Raw genomic sequence first — 20,949 nt, forward strand, 5'->3', positions numbered from 1 at the left:
ATTTTTATAAAGGCAGCACCCACTTCAAGGTATTAGCTTCAGAATGAGTTAGGATGATGCCAGCTGCTATAACAAACTGAAATATTAGTGGCTTGACATAATATAAAAGTTTCTCACCCACATATCAAATGAGGAGAGGTGTTTATGTGGGGAGAAAGGGAGAATTGAAAATGCATATCTACTTCTTAAACATCTTGGCTCAGAAATGATGACAGCAACACTCCTGCTTATAATCTGCTGATGAAAACTAGTCGGATGGCCCCCCTAGAATGCAGGGGGGCTGGGAAATGCAATCCCTGGGTCAATAAGAGCTTCCCAGAGACAGTTCTCTCTTACAAAAGTGAAGCATAAATTTAGACAATTAGCCCATTCCTGCTGTAGTCATCTTCCTCCAGAGTAAATTAGGGAGGAAAGGGCTTGAATTACATTCACTCTCCAGTTAATCCATTCTGTGCATGGCATGGCCCCACCTCACTCCTGTCTTCTAATTGGCTCTCCGTCCAGACTTCTGGGACTAGCATAGTCTTCCTTAGTTCCCTAAAGCATCACTGGTGTAAGGCTCTTGTACATAACGGACTCTGGCTGAGTGCTTTGGGATAAAGGATGGTAATTCTACCGAAGACAAGAAACTAGTTCTAATTGAATGTTAGATGTCGATGCTTCTAGAACTGTCTTTACCATTCCTTACCATGGGGGTTTGCTCACCGGCCCAGATACAAGCCGTTTGCTAGGCCTTTCTCTTCCCCTCGGCTCTTCCTCACATCTCTTTATCTAGGATTTCCCCTCTATCCTTTCTCAAGGTGCAGTGGACTCAGTGTGCAGGTCTACAAAGGGACTTGCCTGTAATAGCCACACAGTCCATTATGGTTTTATTTTTTTTCCAAAACAAAGCCGTAGTTCTTTCTCTAAAAGGACTTACTGCTTTCTCATAGCCCAACTGTCTCAAAATTGTAGCCAGCTTTTTAAAGACATGCACTTAGCAAATATTTGTTAAGCACTTTTCATAGGTAAAGCACTCTTCTAGGTCACCAGATTAAACAAAATTGGTCATTATCCTCACAGTGCTTATAGTCTATCTAGAAACAAACAAAGAACCCCCCAGATCCCTCTTCAGTGGCAAGGGCAGTGAGTCTGCCCTAGGTCCAGACGATTGGGGATTCTTTCTATTTGGAAGTGAAAGTGCGGGGCAAAGGCAAGGCTGCTGGAAATGAATGGGTGAGGGTGACACTTGTGGAGTGAGGAGCCGCATGTGGGCTGTGGTGTGCTAAAGTGGGGGACTTGAGACATTATGCCGCCATTATTACCCACAGATACCTTTATGCTCTGTTTCTGGTCACCTGGTTTGTTTGTTGCGGACTCCAGGACTTGAGTTCTTTGCTTCTTTTTCCACTCCCTCCTCCTGTTTTCTAACAGTGGGCGCTCAGTCATGTCAGGGTCCAGGTAAGCTGGTCCTAAGAGGAAATCAGGCAGGTAGGCACACGTGGCATCTGGAAAAGCCAGAGATGGATGGCTGGTGGCAGTCCAAGTGGGCAGGAAGTTAGATCTCTGGAGTACTGGCAGAAGCCCCAGTCAAATTATGGGGAGGGGAGTCTGGGAACAGGCAATATTTGAGACTCAGACAGGTAGGGGCAGACGGGGCAGGCAGGATTAGGAAGATCCAGCCCCATAGGCTCAAATGCTATGGTTTGTGGACACTTAAGAATTTAGAAAGAAGTCTATTGTATGGGGCTAGCAGGAGTCCAGACTAGTTTAGACATGGGTGTCTATTGTCAGGAAATCATGTGATGGTCACATCATAAATGCAGGGTTTCAGGCACAATGGACAGGACCATTCCCTACACCATCACCAAACTGCCAACATCTCTTTCTGGACTTCCACTAAAGCTTATTAACTGGACTCCTAGCTTCTTTTCTTGTCCCCTCAATCCATTTTGCCCTTTGCTTTTCTTTCTTTATAAATGGCAAATCTGATCATATCACTCATCTACCTTAACCCCTTAAATGATTTCCCACTTTTCTTAGGATAAAGACCTCAATCTTTAACTCAAGGGTTACCCTATTCCTTCTTCACTTTCCAAAGCATCACTAGCGTAAGGCTGTTGTTTATAGAGGCTCTGGTCATTCTGGCCCCTGCCCGCCTGCCTCGTTTCAGGCCACTCACCCTTCATAGTCTGCTATGATTTCTGGCTTTCTTTTAGTTTATCCCAGGTGCCTGAGATTCCTTGCCACAAGGCATGCACAGGTGGTGGTTTGGGGTACTCTCTCTTCCCACTTTTACCTACCTAACTCTTACTTATGCCCCTGATCTCAGGTCAAAAGTCATTTGCTCAAAGAAGTCTTCTTGGGTCCCCAGAGTAGAGCAGGTCTCTCCATTATTCTCTTTCTTAGCACCTTTTATTCTCCTTTACAGCACTTACCAATTCTAAATTGTGGGTCATTTTCTTGTGTCGTTCTACTGTGTGAGAATGTCAACTCACTAAAGGCAGAGGCTGTCCTTATTCACTGCTTTATCCATAACACCTCCACATAGTTGGTGCTCCTTGTTAATGTGTTGGGTCAATGAGTGAAAGAATGGATGGAACCAGGACCTAAGTCAGGTTCTAGGTCACAGAATAGCTACCAGGAGTGCAGCTACCGAGAACTGCTGCCCAGGGTGGACCAGAGTAGGACTAGACTAGGACCAGCATGTTGATGAACTGCCAGGCCATGGCCCTGCACTATATACTCACACACTCTTCACGTGCTTCTTGACAAGGGCTAAAATGGTTCTACAATCTGGGCTGGAACAGTTGGAAAGTGGGGGTTGAGGGGCTACCACTGGTAAGAATGGAGGCCACTGGTGGAATGAGATGAGGAAGAACATGGTACTTCCAATAGAATTTTTCTCTCATCCCTATTTTCAGAACAGAACTCAGCTTCGTAACTTCACAGGAGAGTCGTTTAGACCAGTGCTTTCCGATAGAACTGTCGTGATGATGGGTGCTTTCTCTATCTGTGCCCTTCGATTCAGCAGGCACTAGCCGTGTGAGCTATTGAAACCTTGAAATGTGACTCGTGAGGCTGAGAAATTAAATTTTAAATTTAAATATCCATATGTGGCTAGTGGCTACCATACGAGACAGTGCAGGCCTGGATTATTATTAGCATGAATTACTTTAGGAAACACTAAGTTTCAAAAGCAGTATGGTTTAAATTCTAGAAATACCCACTTACAACCAAGATCAGCCTCCAACTAACCATATATAAACATGCAAGCCATCTGCAGAGTCCAATGCCTATTTTGACTCAGATGAGTATCTCCCAGGTACATCCTAGTGAAGGGATTTGAATGCACTATGATTTATTTCTGTGCATAGGAATTGTTCTTTATTGAAGGCATTTCTTTCTTTATGTGAACTACAAAATGTAAAATGTTATACAAATATAGAACATTATCTTTGTAAGTGTCTAATGTGACCTTAAATGCTTTCTCACGCCCACTTTTCCCAGACAGGATTTCCTTCCTTCCTTTCTCTTTCTTTCTTCCTTTCTCTCTCTTTCTTTCATTCTTGTCCATCTTTTCTCTTTGTCTCCTGCTTCTGTTCATGTTTCTTCCTCTATTCATGTTTCTTTTCTAACCTCTAAAATGACACAGACACAACACTGTGTTCTTTAACAAGTTCCTTTCCTTTTGCATATTGATTTCTTTTGTGCTTATTTATAAGAGCTGTTTTATCAGTTCAGATTATTAATAAAAAATCCCTCTGAAATGATAATAGCTCTTGACATGCCAATTGATATATTTTTGGAGATTTGTCAGATACAATAATTTCAATATTTATTATGTAAAGCATGTTATTATGGTGAAGTATTGTGCTGTTTTTTTTTTTTTTCACAGTTATCACCTAGATAACATTAGAGTTGCTTTTAATCCTTTGAAAGTTCCCATGTGACTGGATCTCTTGAATTCTTTGTTCTGCTTTTCACAGATGAAAAGCACTATCTTCCAGAAAGATAATACCAGAATGAGAAAGTGGTATTTAGAAGGTACAATTCTGAAATATAGCCGTGAAGTAACATTTGAGAAGAGATGGTTCATGTTTAGTCCTGTTCTCTAGTCTGTACAGCTTAGGACAAATGTGTCTAGGGTCTTCCATGCTAAATGTCTTTAGTTCATAAAATCACAATTATTAATTAGACTACCATTAAATATTAATTTACTTTTGAGATAAATGTCATTTTAAATTTGGAATCCTAGGTTTTTTTTCTAAATCTAAGGAGAGCATTTTCATTAGGCTTAATAGAAAGAGTGCACATAGAAAGCTTAGAAGCTATTAAAAAGTTACTTCTTAAAATTGTCTTCTGGTTTCATTCAGGCCCAACAAAATAATAAACATGGCTTGTAATCATCTATGTGCAGCTAAAGTAGAATGTTATAGTAAGGGTTTTGTCTTTTTTTCTTTTTTGTCTTTTCTTTTTTAGGGAGCCATTTTCTTGCAGGCATTTTATAACACAGTGTTTGATATAGTTGTAGGTGCTCAATAAGTATTTGTCGAATGACTTAATGAAATAATCCATTTAATTCATTAATTCACTTAAGACCTCCAAGAGCTTTTAAAATTGCAAATGATGGCCAAGACTATATCTCACATAAATGAACATTATGTTCTATAAAGCCCCATGAATTAAGACATCTGTGTCACTTGCTGGTATTTTATACTTTTCCCTTCCTTCACATTAATATGTTTAAATCAGGTGGAAAGCACTAATTAGGTACCAGTTAAAGAAATATTTAAGTCCATAATATTATCTGAGCCTATAAGACATATGCTAAAAGCACAAATCCAAAACTTCTTATAATATTCTTTGCAGTAATCCTATGGGTTCTTTGAGATCAAGAGCTGGCTACCTTACCCAATTTTGTATCCCCTGCATTCAGTATAAAGTGATAGCCAGTTAACACATTGTTTTGGAAGGAAGGGAGGGAGGGAATGAGAAAGGAATAATGTATCTAAATCAGTATGTATTATTTGTAATGTTTGATCTTTTTCCATTCTGACCATTATTGGAATAGGAGAAATTATAGATTTATGTTGTAGTCAGGATTCATTAATAATTAGGTTCAACTCATCAGTATTTATAGGTTTAACTGAATGTAAGATAGTTTGATTGCTCTTACTTCACTTTTTCTCTTGCATCATTGTAATTTTATATTTTGATGCTCTAAGGTAGCAAAGTCTAGTGGAGAAATAGACTCAGGAACAAGAGAGTTGGCTTCTAGCCCTGATGCAGAATGGACCCTGGGAAAATCACTTAAATCCACTAATGTTGCCCTTCCAAATATATATTATCTTTAATTTACAAATAAGGAAACTGAGGCTCAGGGGCGCCTGGATGGCTCAATTGGTTAAGTGTCTGCCTTCGGCTCAGGTCATGATCCCAGGGTCCTGGGATGGAGCCCCAGGGATATAATATATATATATTATATATATTATATATATATATGTTTTTAAAGATTTTATTTATTTATCTGAGAGAGAGAGAGATAGCGAGACAGAGCACGAACTGGGAGGAGAGAAGCAGGTGCCCCTGAATTTTATATTTTTAAGGCATCTATCTTGACTATAAATCTCAAATACTAAGGCTAATAATATTACTTTTCAAAGTCACTTACTAGAATTTATTTAGGGGGTGCCTGGGTGGCTCAGTCGAGTAAGTGTCTGCCTTCAGCTCAGGTCATGATCCCGGGGTCCTGGGATCAAGCCCCAGGTCAGGCTCCCTGCTCAGTGGGGACCCTGCTTCTCCCCATGCTCTCTCTCTCAAATAAATAAATAAAATCTTTTCATAAATAAAATAAAATAAAATTTGTTTAGTTTTAAAAATTTAGAACTGCAAAAATAGTTGCCAACCCTACCATCTCTATACATGAGAAAATTATAACATTTAATATATTTTATACATGCCACTTAGACCAAAGGATAGCTATAATGGTATAAGAATTATTTGAGTCTTCTATATCATGCTAATAATATTCCTTAATATTGGTTCCATATTTCCATTTATTTATCATTCTGAGGCATCCAGAATCCTGCCATTCAAGGAAAATCTCCAGCATCTTATAAGGTTAAGGACATGGGCTTTGCATTAAAATAATGCTGGATTGGAATCCTGGCAGCAGCACTCACTATTTATGTCATCGTGAACAAGGAACTTACCTTTCTGAGCCTCAGTTTCCCTTTTTTTTTTAAAGATTTTATTTATTTATTTTGACAGAGAGAGACAGAGAGAGAGGGAACATGAGCAGGGGGAGTGGGAAAGGGAGAAGCAGGCTTCCTGCTGAGCAGAGAGCCCGATGTGGGGCTCGATCCCAGGACCCCGGGATCATGACCTGAGCCGAAGGCAGACGCTTTAATGACTGAGCCACCCAGGCGCCCCAACCTTTTTTTTTTTTTTTTTAAAGATTTTATTTATTTATTTGAGAAAGAGCAGAGTGCGGGGGGGCGGGGGCGGTACATAGAGGGACAGAAGGAGAAGCTGACTCCCCACTTAGCAGGGAGCCCCGGGGCTCCATCCCAGGACCCTGGGATCATGACCTGAGCCGAAGGCAGACGCTTAACCAGTTGAGCCATCCAGGCCCCCCTGAGCCTCAGTTTCCTTATTTGTAAATTAAAGATAATAATACCCATCCCTAGGTGGGTTGAGAATTAATGAACATGTTCATTCTGAAAATTAAATTTAAGGGATAAGCATAAAAACTGCATATAATAATCACCCAACATGTGGTAGGTGATAAAAATGGTAATTATTAACAAAATTCACAAAGGAAATGAGATCATAACTTTGGCTTTCCTTCAGATACATCTCCAAGAATGTCCTTACCTTCTAGGAAATACAGTTTCTACTTATGGGCATTTTGATCTTAAGCAGAAATAAAATCCAAATTTTAAATCTGAATCTTATAACAATAGCTTATTTTACCTTGACATGCTCTTGGACTATAATCCTGACTACATGAAGCTTGTAAAAGTGAAAAAGAGTGCTTTAAATATCACCATACTTAAACCCAATATTATTGACTCTTTCCATGAAGAAAAAATATTTCCTTGAAGAAAAAACATTAAAGAAGAACTGGAAAAGGGAAAAATCCATGATTTCATCATTCTTAAGCATACTAGTCCGTTCAGTGAAAACAATAGGTGTCCTTTATTTATGAATATTTTCACCTTTGCTTCAAAATGACATTCCCTTATCACAACCATAATTTTTATGATTTTTTTCCACACTGTTTTCCAGATTATTTATTTCAAGACTGTATCATCTGGTATAAGTCACATGAACTCAAGGCTTTCAGTCAGTCCATCTGTGGTCCTGAATTTTCACATTTTTATTTTAGAATATGTGGATGGAATATGATTAGCTCATTTTCCTCATCAAATGCTTTGATATTTTCTTATCAAATTGTGCTAAATTATATTAGCAGTGATTTTAACATCCTAAAATTCTTAGGTGCCAGTAGGTCATCTCATCCATCTGCCTTATGTTCTTACCATTAATTATTTATTATCATTGTAGTTCCCTAGCATTTTATAAAACAGAGACACATGGTAGATTGGGAAAGGGAGCAGGGGCAAGGGGAGGAATATTTATAAAGTGCCACACACAGATGGATGCTTAATAAATGCTGTTTAATGATCCTCACTGATGACAAGGGTGGATTGAAAACATTAATTATAAGGGATGTGGAGATGGATGTCTATAGTTCAGTGAGCCTCTTTCCTTTTCTACTTAATGCACAGAATAAAAATCAAGCATATGATTACTTGTGACACATTCTGATTTTTTAAATTAGTTTCATTGATGAAAGATACCATTGATTTGTTAGAAACTGTTTTTTCATGCTAGAAGCTAGAACACATGACAGTATTTTGAATATGGACAGTCAGGGAAGGTACCCATGGCTGTGGCTATACTGAGCGTCCTAAGGCAAATTTTGGCCATAGTCTCCTTTGAGTCTGAAGATGTGGCCACCTATATATTGTGATTTGAATATGTTGGGAAAGATTTCTACCTTTCAACTTAAACTATTTTCCCAACCCAAATACTGCTCTGCTTGTATTTCCATTACCACTGGGTCATTCCTTTGATTAAACTTTTCCCTCCTCGTATAGTTTTTCCATGGCAATACTTTATATTACTTAGAAAGAGGAAAGATCATTGTTAAAGGGTGTAAGCTCACCTCTGGGGAAAAGAAAAGGGACTCACTAACTCCAATACTTTCTTTTCTTTTACTTTTCTTTCTTTTTTTATTACTGAAAATTCAATCACATTGTCTCTTCTGGCTTGCATATTTGTCTTCAAAGTGAGTAGTGTAAGCTGAGAAATTGAAAATTCATTTCTGCAAAATTTTAAACTTAAGAAATTGAAAGGGTGGGGGTGCCTGGGTGGCTCACTCGGGTTGAGCTTCTGACTCTTGGTTTCAGCTTAGGTCCTGGTCTCACGGTCATTGGATCGAGCCCCGTGTCAGGCTCCATGCTCAGCAGGGAGTCTGCTTGAAAATTCTCTCCCTCTGCCCCTCCCCACACTTGTATGTGCTCAAGCTCTCTCTCAAATAAGTAAATACATCTTTTTATTTAAAAAAAGGAAATTGAAAGGGTGAGCTTTTTCCTATTCTTCATCTGTCCAGTGGAATGTCTAGATGAGTGGTATTCACTTAAATCTCATAGAACCATAAAATTGGAGTGATGGAAGCCACTTGAAGGCTATCTTCTACATCTCACAACAGGGTAGGAGTTTCTTCTGTGCATACCTGACAGGTGGTCACCTGGGGTCTGCTGGAACATTACTAGGCTAGGCCCAGTAGTGTTTTCAGGTAGCATATTCCAGTTGGGGCAGCAATAACTGTTAGAGTCTTATTTATTTATCACTTCTTCCCTACATATGACCAGAAAACCTAGTTCTTATCTTGAGCCCAGGCCTTGTCAAAATAGATAAATAAAGGCCAGTAGAGCTTCTAAACAAATTGGAAGTCACCAAAATAAACTGATATTAGGTGATGTTAACCAAAACATTTGACCAAAAATAAGGATAATAGTGCCTTGAAATTCATTATTCACTCATTTATTCATTCTCTTGGGTAGTCCACAAAATTTGTTAAGCATTTACATGCCAAAGTTGCAAGTATGGATAAGAGAAGCTTATTACTTTAAAGAACTCACAACCAAGAAGGTATTTTCAGTTAAAGCTCACATGGAACCTTCTTCTCCGTTGTAGTTTTTTTCACAGTTGTAGTCAGTTGCTTGTATGTTTGTTTGTAGAATGCCTATCTACCTCCACTAGAATGTAAGCTCCATGATGTCAGAGACTGCAGAGTAGGGCTCATAAATATTTGCTGAATGAAAGAATAAAAAGAATGAATAAATGAATAGTTATGATATAAGATAAAAGCATTATAACATATAGAACAAACTTCTAATCCATTATGGCAGAAGAGATTAATTCACCCTGGAACAAGATATTTGTTCTTGATCTTGAATAACGAATAAGGGCTTATCAGATGGAGAATGTAGAAAAGAGCATTTCATACATGAAGGTCAGATTGGATTTAGGGGGTGGCAGGTAATATGGGGTAGCTGGAATGAGAATATAATTTTTGAATAAAAAGAATAAAAAGTAAAATATAAATCTGATCATTTACTTTTTCATTCAAAAATATCATTGTGGGTCTACTTCATGCCAGGCACTTGGGATACAATGGTGAATAAGATGAGACATGATCCCTGCCTTCAAGGAACTATTAAAGAGTCTATTAAAGAGGATGGGTATTAATCAAATAATCAAAATAATCATCCCAATAAATATAAAACTGCTGTTGTGACAAGTGCTCCAGGTAAAAGGCACCTATTTCTATATAAGTTCTTAAAATAAGATTATTGTATAGTCAAGGTAATTGGGATGTTATCTAAGATGTGATTCTTGAGTTGATATCTAAAGGTGAAGAGGGGAGAAAATGGAAGTAGTGCAAATTTCCTGTGGTAGGAGGAGAATAGCACATGAAAAGAAATGAACAAAAAAGCTAGAACACAGAACGAGAGGGAATAAGGTACATGATTGAACTGCAGAGAGAAGTAGGGGATAGACCTTGCAGTCTTTGTATGTAGTGTGTCTTTATCCAGAGAGTGGGAAGCATGGGAGCATCTTCTATACGAAGTGACCCCAGTCTCCTGGTGTTGGGGCTGCAGTGTGCAGAACTGACTGAAGGGATCCAGAGCAGAAGGGGGTAGTAATCATAAGAACTGGTACTAGGAAAGGAGAGGTAATGAAAGAACAATTCGGTGAAGTTCACCTCTCTTCATCAGAGCACAGTCAAGTTGCCTGACTACAGCCATTAGCCTTTAAAGAAATGAACAATATATAGGAAATATCTCAACTTAGTGTAGTTTGAATCAATATTTTGACATGGGGGTAGACAAAGAAATAAAAGCTTTTAAAAACTGACTGTAAGGTGAAAAGCAAAGAATAACGAGGTGGTATGTAATAGAAAGAGACTTATGTAGGCATTTATAGATCTGGGTTCTAGTCCAAGTTCGGCAACTACCAGAGAGAGAGAGAGATCAACCAAGTCACATGACCTCATTGGATCTCAGTTTTGAAACCTGGAAATAAGGAATTGGACTGGATCATATACAAGTTCCTTTTGCTACATTATGTGATTCTAGTCTCTAAACATGAGGGGATATAAAGTATAGTATAATGTTTAGGTCATAGAAACTAAAATCAGACTCATATTCGAGCTTTTAATAAAAACCACATTGCCTGTAATGTGTTTGATTATGAGAAGTAAGGGACCAGAAGGTAATTGGAAAGTGTATTTTTGCTATTAAATGGAGCCCAACTGAGAGAAACTGCCTTGTCAAGAATGTTACTACTGAACATTCCAGATCAATCATTACATGATCTAAAAGCTAATTTTATTGGAAGAAACCTAACAAATATTCAAATCCTATCCAAATTTCATGAACATTTTTTTACTTGGTCTTAGAGAGGCTAAATCTAACTTAGGCCAAACAACCACATGGCATATGAAATTTGAGTCCATCACCCAATTGAAGATTGTATCATCCACATAGAACTGAAGTTTGTGATTTTTATCAGGATATTACAGGGTGGCCCAGCCTTGTTTTCATTCCTTTCAGTGGCACAAGTAGTTTTTCTGTTGGTTGCCTTTTTAACTTTTCTCATCGCCTTTCATCTTTACTTATCCCCTTCACTGCACTGTGACTCTGGGAGGACGTTTGCAAAAAGAAACTTAAAAGAACACATCTTGGGCCCCAATGTAAAGGGCATTTTTACCGTCATAATAGAAAATCTTCCACCAGCGGAATGGCTGAACACTCATATAAAAGTTTTAGCCTTTTTGTGTGTTTGGAAACAGACTGAAAATTTCAAGCCATGACTATATCTTGTAGTTTATAAAAGGCCCAAGATGCATTATAATATCAGTATCATATTTTTCAAAGTAGAGGATATTTTTTGTCAGCTATGTCTTATAAAAAGCCCTGTTACTAAAGGCAAACCTAGTGTTTTACTCTCTAATTATAGCAACATATATATGTAGGATCTAATTATTTAAATAGTTCCTTACCGATGAAGAGCAATCATATTATGTGTCTAAACAAAATGGTTTATTTATAAATTTGGTTATTCAGAGACATCTGTGATATTTAAAGATGCTCATATTGCATATTCTACTTATTACTTGCCTTTTCCCCTTCTTACTGCAACACGATGCTTCCTCTGACCACTGAAAGCAAAGCTTTTAGGATTTTGTTTGAGCGTATCTAAAAAAAGCATCAGTTGTATCAAGGATAAAAGTCCTAGATTTTTTTTAAACTAATTTTTTTAAACAATATTTGTGCTAAATTTTTTTTAAACTAATTTTTTTAAACAATATTTGTGCTAAAAATCGAGGAACATATTATATTAACAGCTTTTGATTGCAGAAAAGAAATGCCACCTTTCACCTTTCTGATGACAAGGACAATGTATCAGTTATTGCTAGAATTTGATATATTAAAAAACAATAAGCACTATGAAATTCATTGATATTTCTGGCCAGGTTCTAAAGTAATTCAGCAGGTTTGTTGAATTTCTTAGGATAGCTGAGTTTCCAGGGCTTTACTTTATTTTTTTTTAAAGATTTTATTTATTTATTTATTAGAGAGAGAGAATGAGAGAGAGAGCATGAGAGCGGGGAGGGTCAGAGGGAGAAGCAGACTCCCCGCCGAGCAGGGAGCCTGATGTGGGACTCGATCCCGAGACTCCAGGATCATGACCTGAGCCAAAGGCAGTTGCTTAACCAACTGAGCCACCCAGGCACCCCTCCAGGGCTTTACTTTAAAGTACTATCTTTCTCCAATGAATTTGATTCATTTTTAACTTGTTATCATTTTTTTTAGTAAATTCTAAAATACTAAATTTTTTAGTAAATTTAGTAAATTCTGGAAGTAGTTTCAAAAATTTCAGGAAGTACTAAAATTTTTTTTTAAGAAGCATTGATTACATTTTCAACTAATAGTTACGGTACTTTTCTCTCCAGATATCTACTACAAATAAACTTTGTGGCTCTCTGAACCAGAAATAGCTATTATAAAAAAAGATTCCTTTACTACTTAATACCGTACATGAAAATTTAAGAAAATGCTTTAGCTATCCATAGAGTGATTTAGACTTTAAGATCTCAGAGCTGCTGGGCGCCTGGGTGGCTCAGTTGGTTGAGCGACTGCCTTTGGCTCAGGTCATGATCCTGGACTCCCTGGATCGAGTCCCGCGTCGGGCTCCCTGCTTGGCGGGGAGTCTGCTTCTCCCTCTGACCCTCCCCCCTCTCATGTGCTCTCTCTCCCTTCTCTCTCTCTCAAATAAATAAATAAAATCTTTGAAAAAAAAAAGATCTCAGAGCTGCTGTGTGCAAATGCCTGCTCAGGATGTACTAGCAACACAGAAATGAAATGTTAAACTTCACTTAGATCTTTAGAAAGATTTGCTTTGTGTCTTCACAGGATCACACATGGGACTTTATCCTGCCTTGCTACCCTAAGAAAGTGTCAAGTATATGACGTAATGGTAGTATTTTTGAGACTACAGTAAACTGCACCCCCCAAACCCCCCCTCCCTCAGCCGCCACAACCTAGAGTCTCAGGCTGTAATTATGATGCCATGAACAGAAAGTTGTGTTTTGTCAGCTTTGGCCCTGAACGGGTTGGCAGCATAATTTCACGCTGCTGGTAACAGCACAGTGCAGCTGTGCAAAACGAGAATGTTTGTTGTTGTTTATTGGTTAAAGAGTCGCTTTTTTCTCTAACAGACTAATGAAGGGAATTTTAGTACATTTGCACGGGTCGACTGATTGTTGCAAGCTTGACTTTTCAATTGATCAAGTGAGGTGAAATAAGTCAACAAACTGCCATAAGAAAAGGTTCACTGAGGGGCGCCTGGGTGGCTCAGTTGGTTAAGCGACTGCCTTCGGCTCAGATCATGATCCTGGAGTCCAGGGATCGAGTCCCGCATCGGGCTCCCTGCTCAGCAGGGAGTCTGCTTCTCCCTCTGACCCTCCCCCATCTCATGCTCTCTCTCTCTCTCATTCTCTCTACCAAATAAATAAATAAAATCTTTAAAAAAAAAAAAAGAAAAGGTTCACTGAGATTTTGCCCTTGAAATAAAAAATGTCTTCAGTTTATAACTATTTATGCATATAAATTCTACACAGTTGCATAACATCTACACCTTTGAACATTGAATTATTACATTTTATACTTATATACTAAATTGAATTAGATGATAAATTTTTATGGAGTAAAATGATGATAGACATAATTTCACTTATAAAGCTAAATGTGAGAAAATGTTGCATCATATCCATTTTAATTACTAAAATTAAAAACATAAATTTTGCAAGCTCTTAAGAGTGTCAAGATGCAGTACCTAACCCAGAGGAAACCGACAGGTTCATTGTTAGAAGTAAAATTAGTATAGCAGAAAAGAACAAAGATGAAAAATGAAAAGTCAAAATATAGAAAATTAACTAAACACTAAATAAAAGAAGTGAAACTTTTATGATGTTCTGAAGGTAGTTTCAAGATCTGGTAAATACTAAAGGGTTCTTGAAAGGAAACATGGAAACGACCATTTTTAAAGAAATTAGACAGGAAAAAATTCTTCATTGACTCTAAGGTAGTAGGATGTGTTTACTTTTATCTAAAGTGAAGATAGTGATTGGAGCGGAGGGTGGTAAAGATCACAGAATCATAGTGGGAGGAAAGATTAGCCAAGTGTCATAGGATATTAATGATCTGTAGGGATAAAATGCCATTATTTAATGGGTGAGGAAATAAGTCCAACCAGAAAGGTGAGGGGGAGGCAGAAACTCAGCCCGACTGGACCCAGGGGTCCTGAACCTCTGAGCAAAGCCCCTTGTGTAAACTCATACAACTTCCCATACAGAGCGGCTCAGTTTAGATGTTTTTCTCTTCTGGATAGAGATATGGTGTTTTCAGCTCAAGAGGTTTTCATATTAAGACTATAGAAGATTTTCTGAAGTGGGTACAAGTTTGAAATTATATAGTTTGGTTTTGTGGTTGGTTAAAGGCTCCAAGGATAGAAAAATCTAGGGAACAAGATCAGAAGAGAGGGAAAGGAATAGGAGAAAGGTAAGCAATGTGTGGAGAAACAGAGACAGGAAAGTGGGAGACAAAATCCACAGAGGAGGAAAGAAAAGGGAGAATGACAGGTGGGGGGCAGACAGAAAGGCTTGTCACGTTTCAGAGGTACTGTCCTCTGCACTTGTCTTCAACTAGAAGCTCCAAAGGTGACCATTTGTTTTCTTTTTTTGTTTTGTTTTTCCAAAGGAAAAAGGTTTAATATAAAGATTCAAGATTCACATCATGATAAATGATCTAAAATTGAATAACTTCTTGTGACAAAATTTCAACTTTTGCATATTTTCCCTATTTAAGTTATCCTGCCATCTTTTTTCCTGTGTTTTTCTATTATTTTCACCCACCTCTCCTTATGGTTACATTGACAGATTCCCTCCCTCTCCCCAGTAGTTTAGAAAGCCTACTCTTGCACAAGCTACAATGATTAACACTAATTTTAACACACACTTTAACTTCACCAACATCTAAGTAGTATCTGTAACCTTCCTTTCCCCTACTCCCCAAGTATACTGTTCACAGTCCATCCTCCTGGGTAGAAATGTGGCATTTTAATTTCGTTTTCCTTTTTGACTCTTGCTGTGGGAGGAAGGTAATATATATTGTGTGTACATGTTTATAGTCATCCTAGATTGCTAAAGTATATCCTCCAGTAATTCTTTCAAAGAGGGTATGCAAGAAATAAACTTTGTGCATTTGCAGTATCAAAAAATGTCTTTGTTTAACCTTCAAAATCAAATGCCAATTTGGCTGGGCATAGGATTCTAGGTGTAAAGCTTTTGCCTGCAGAACTTTTATGACATTGCTGCACTGACTTCTAGCATCTAGAGTATCTAATGATAAGTCTGTGGTCAGTCTGATTCTTGTTCCTCTGTAGGTTACTTCTCTTTTTCTGGAAGCCTTTAGGATTTTTTCTTTATCACTGGAATTCCCAAATTTCACCAAGATGTGTCTAGGAGTGAGTCTCTTCTCATCTAACTAGGTATTCGATAAGCACTGACAACCTCAAGACTTGAATCCTTTAGCTCTGGAAAGTTTTCTTCAATGATTTCCTTAATTATTTCCTCTGCTCCATTCTCTTTATTATCTTTTTCTGGAATTCCTATCAAACGGATGTTGGAACTTCTGGATCTATCCTCTATGTCTCTTGACCTTTCTTTATTTATTATCTGTTTGGCCAATGGCCAATGAAGAAAAAATAAATAATGACCATTTGTTTTCCACGATTATTCTGAATGCCTGATGAACTATCTCACCACTATTCACAGCTCTTCAACTGCTTGAGAACTTAGGCCTTTGAGCCTGTACTCCTTATCAGATAATAAGCAGAATGTTCTGCCAAGGGAAAATACAAACTTTTAACCACAGTAACAGTAATCAGAGCAGACCATCTTTAAGTCTTAAGAAAATCAAATCAATAGGTCACATTCTCTCATCCTAAGTTTCTTTACCCCTGCTTTGAAGACAGGGCATTGAATTTCAGCTGTCTTTTATTCTGAGATTTGCAGTCAACACTAGATTTCCTATAATAGGAAGTTTTTGATCAGTAAAAGAGATATTGTGAAATTTAAATCTTATGACTTCTCTTCATTTGAGACACACAACCTACAAAAAGGAAAATTCACTGTAAATCATCTGCAAAATTATCTGAGACAAATGGTGACTATGACATAGCATTTGTGCTTTTAATAATGACTTTTACAAGAAAGCAAGTCACACTAAGCCCCTGCACTGGAACAAGAGATGTTTGTATCAGTGTTGGAGTTTGTTCTCCCTCTTTCCAGAAAACCTCTAATCTGATATTCTAGTCAGTTCAAAAACTGTTCATCTTTTTCACATTAGTATAAGACATGATATTCCAGAAAGAATAAATTCATTTTATGTTTATTTGTAGCCAAATTAAAAATGGATTAGCCTTTGTTTATTATTCATGTGGACTGTTCACATGATCTATATGGGTTGCTGAGATGTCATTGAGTCTACAACCAAGTTATTTAATGGAGAACAAGCAGTCACATTTGCTACTGGAACTGCTCCATCTCTAATATTTTTAGTTGTTTTCCCTGATCCTAATATTGTTGCTCAATTTTGTGTGTGTGTATATATACATATTCCCTTATCACCTGAATACAAAAATTGGACATGGGCATCAAGGGCATCCAAGATACATGCTGTAGGTGCCTGTTATGTGTAGGTACAGTGCAGGTACAGAAAAGTGTGACCAATAGTTCGGGGCCTCACAGACTTATAATTTACTGGAGAAGACAGAACATATGAATAAGGAAACAATTTAAATGCTAGCATTTACTTAATAGACAGTAGTGTAGCTTTTAATCTCAGTTCTCTTTCAGTGACCGGAAAGCAAACTTAAAATGAGAAATATAAATTTTCTTATTCTGTTCAGATATACCTCCCTGCCGCGAACACTTCACATAAACTATCTCATTGAATCATCATAATACTGCCTGTGATACTGTAGATCCTGTTATCCTCATTTTGTAGAGTAAGAAATTGAAGCTCAGAGAATTTAAGTTATTTACCCAATCATTGTGGCTCTTCTTTATTTTTGTAAAAATAGGTATTTTTGTCATCTGTGATGACAGTGTGTATGTATTTACTTAACATATTTCTGTCACTATGTGGTTGAAAAAAACTCTCAATTCAAGTATATTTATGGGCCATATATGAAACATTTCTTATATAGTCCATCTACTTTTTTCATAAATATGACTTATTTTAATTTGAGAGGATACTTGACTTCCAGATGGAGAAATAAATTTAACTTATAGGAGTGGAGAAATCAGAGATGCAGACATTGGTGTGTATCTTAAGAGAGTTCTATAAGGACCTCTTAAATCTAAGAGGCTATGAAACATGGTGTTGTACATTAAAAGTGGTGTTTTGGATGTATTGCTTGAAGCTCCATGATTTTCTGCAAAAACACTATAAGGTAAGATCAAATAAGAAGATCCTTGCTGCTGAAGATCAAAATAATAGATCAGCAAGAGGGAATACTAGAGCAGTATGTCTTAAAGATTTAGTACCCAGGAGGAAAGAGCTGTGGAGCAAAAGAATACAAACATGAACACACACACACACACATTCTGACATATACTATGTACACACAAACATATATATGTGTAACATGTAAACATAGATGCATTTTAGGCAAGTCATTCAAATAACCCCATTTATGCATTTTTCTGGCCATATGCATTAGCCCTATTAGATCTTTATCTGCTGTTTTGTGGAAAACAAAGAATTGATTCATTATTTAACATTTATTAAACTCTCACAGTCTATAAGCACTGTTCTCAACAATAAGGATACAACAGACAAGACAGTCTTTATCTTTAAGAGCTCCCAGCGTCCTGTGGGAAGAGTGTTATTGCAGTGGTATGATGAAACAGAAGTGACATTCACAGAGGTTTCATGATCCTAGAGGAGGAATGTCATGGAGGGCTTTCTGGAGGATGTGATTGATGTCTGAGATGAGTCTTGAAGAGCAAGCAGCAGTTAGTCAAAAGGAAATGGGAAAGGCAGAGGCCCTTCCAGGACACAGCATGAAGAAAGCTCCAGAAACTTGAGACAGAAGGATGTGTGTAGTCTGGGGTTGCTGGAATATAGTGATGATGGAGGATGAGAGGTGAGAGTGGAGGGGTAGGTCAGACCTAATAAGGCTAACTGGACTTTATACTGCCAGTAATTATGGATCTTTGTTGGATTTAAAGCATGGAAAGGGCCAATTTTGTTTCTTAGCCGATCATTCTAGTAGCTGTGTGGAGAATGGTTTTTAGGTTGACAACACCAGAGTTTGGGATCCAGTTTAAGAGGCTGTTGTAGAAATGTAGGCAAGAGATGCTGAGGGTTTGAACCAAAATCATGGTTCAAGGGTAACAGGGACTGGGTCATGGTGGTGGAGCACTTAAGCAATGTTTAGAAGGTACAGTTGGTTAAGACCTGGTTCTTAATTGGATGTAGACAGATGGATCGGGATTTCTCAGTTTTAGCTTGTGTGGCTGGCTGTGAGGATGTGGAGGGCCAGAAATCTGAAATGGAGAAAAGAACAGGAACTGGCTGGGCAGGTTGGAGGTGTGGTCAGGTTAGTGTAAGGTGTCTGTGGTTCATCTAGGATGAGCTGATCAACACATTAGATATGTTAGTCTAGAGCTTGAGAAAGTGGTCCCTGGTGATAAATCTGGGAGTTACCACCTTCTAGATGTATGACATTGAATACACAACCTCTTCTGTGTGTAGTACATTGTATTGTCTTTTTCTCTTTTCTCATATCTTGAGGCAAAGATTCCTATCTCCATTAATACACAGTAATTAATATTAGGCCCCCTGGTTCAGTGAACAACAAAAGCGATCCCAAAGAGTAGGAAATGCTTTAGGAAAGTAGAAGTAACCCGTGATCGTTGTTGCTTTTTTTCCAGTTGTGTCGGTGGAAATGCCTGCCTCAGAGGGAGATCGCTTCAGCTGACCCTCCCACAGCTCATTCTTTTGAGGAGCCTGGCTCTGCGGCTTTGTCCAGTTCAAAATGGCAGAAAAGGTCCCCCCTGGCTTAAACAGGAAGACTTCAAGGTCGACACTCTCCCTTCCACCAGAACCTGTGGACATCATTAGGAGCAAGACGTGCTCGCGGAGGGTTAAAATCAACGTGGGGGGCCTCAACCACGAAGTCCTGTGGAGAACGTTGGACCGGCTGCCCCGGACACGCTTGGGGAAGCTCCGGGACTGCAACACACACGAGAGCCTCCTGGAGGTGTGTGACGACTACAACCTCAGCGACAACGAGTATTTCTTTGACCGGCACCCGGGGGCCTTCACTTCCATTTTAAATTTCTACCGGACGGGGAAACTCCATATGATGGAAGAAATGTGCGCTCTCTCTTTTGGGCAAGAGCTTGATTACTGGGGGATTGACGAGATCTACCTGGAGTCCTGCTGCCAAGCCAGGTATCATCAGAAGAAGGAGCAGATGAACGAAGAACTGAGGCGGGAGGCCGAGACGATGCGTGAGCGGGAGGGAGAAGAGTTCGATAACACCTGCTGCCCGGAGAAACGGAAGAAGCTCTGGGACTTGCTGGAGAAACCTAACTCATCGGTGGCTGCAAAGGTATGAAAAGCGGAGTGTTGCTTTCCTGTGTGTGTGTGTGGTCAGAAAAGGTGTTGCCTGCCTTCCAGACAGCGTCACTGTCCTCTTTTGAGATGGTTTGGTAAGACAGAGCAAAATGTGGCTGCTCGGTGAGAAACACTTTCCAGAAGCTGATGTAGTCACATAGAGTTATTCTTCCTTTATCATTATAGGGTCAGAACAGGCCTGGGCAGCAGAGTCTGGAAGGGTTCTGGTGGCCATGGCGCTACATGGGGTCGGTGGCTGGAGTTTGCGGAGAGCACTAGCCGGGCTCCATCCCACATGGAGTCCTGCGGAAGGTTGGGGCCTATGCGCCTTCCTGGATACAGGCGAGGTGCTGTCATTGAGGGTGCAGGTGGTGCCTCGTGGCCTGGTTCTCTCGAGGAGCAGGGAAAGAGAGAGTGTGGCCCCGTGTAGCTCAGAGAGCTGTGGGACCCCACGCCTGAGAAAAGGGCCATCTCCTTAAGCTGTGTCAGGAGCAGTCCACGTCCACAATGCATCCATTTACCTCCCTTGTGAGGTCTACTCTGGCAATGATGTTTCTGGAGTCTTGGTGTATCATTTTTTTCCCACAACTGACGAATTACCCTACCTCAGAGTTCATCGTGGTTGCTTAGGATGAAGGCAAACTCGTGTTTCCATTGTGGCCACATGCATCTCAATCTCAGAGAGTAAGTTTGTTTTGCCATGAATTATAGCATTTAATTCAACAGCATGATTCTGTTTATCTAATTTTACTTAGAGCTTTGAGGGTTAGCGCAAACTGATTTTCATCCCATATATTTAGTTCTGTATTGCAATATGAATTATGAATACAGTGTCAAGAGTCATCTTGAGCTGCCGAGGCACAGTAATGGTATTTTGTGCATGTTAGATGAAAATGGAATATGGAATAGAGAAAAGAAAAATAGCAGAAAAACGTGTCATCATATGAATTCTTTAAATTGCTTCGAAGTTTTTCAGTGGTTCTTTCTTAAAAACAGTAAAGATGATGGCAATGTAATAGACCATATGTGCCTTTTGACTGGAAATTAAGGTCATATATGATAATTTACAACATGTAAATTATGTAAACAATCAGCTGAAGGCAGACGGTCGTAAAACTGCTTCTGCCCTGTTTGATAT

At 38.8% G+C, this 20,949-nt stretch overlaps 1 protein-coding gene across 2 annotated transcripts in view; it reads left to right on the plus strand.

The window, feature by feature from the left end:
* The window catches only part of LOC115938450 (potassium voltage-gated channel subfamily B member 2), a 389,699-nt gene that overhangs the window by 10,199 nt on the left and 358,551 nt on the right, over positions 1-20,949 (plus strand). For both annotated transcript variants that reach the window (XM_081816119.1, XM_081816118.1), the window contains exon 2: positions 19,124-19,806. In XM_081816119.1, coding sequence (XP_081672245.1) covers positions 19,228-19,806 — 579 coding nt within the window. In that variant the 5' untranslated portion in view covers positions 19,124-19,227. The remainder of the gene's footprint in view (positions 1-19,123; positions 19,807-20,949) is intronic.

Source organism: Leptonychotes weddellii, chromosome 4 (genome assembly GCF_054177405.1).
Source record: "Leptonychotes weddellii isolate Sample4059 chromosome 4, ASM5417740v2, whole genome shotgun sequence".
Classification (NCBI taxonomy): domain Eukaryota; kingdom Metazoa; phylum Chordata; class Mammalia; order Carnivora; family Phocidae; genus Leptonychotes; species Leptonychotes weddellii.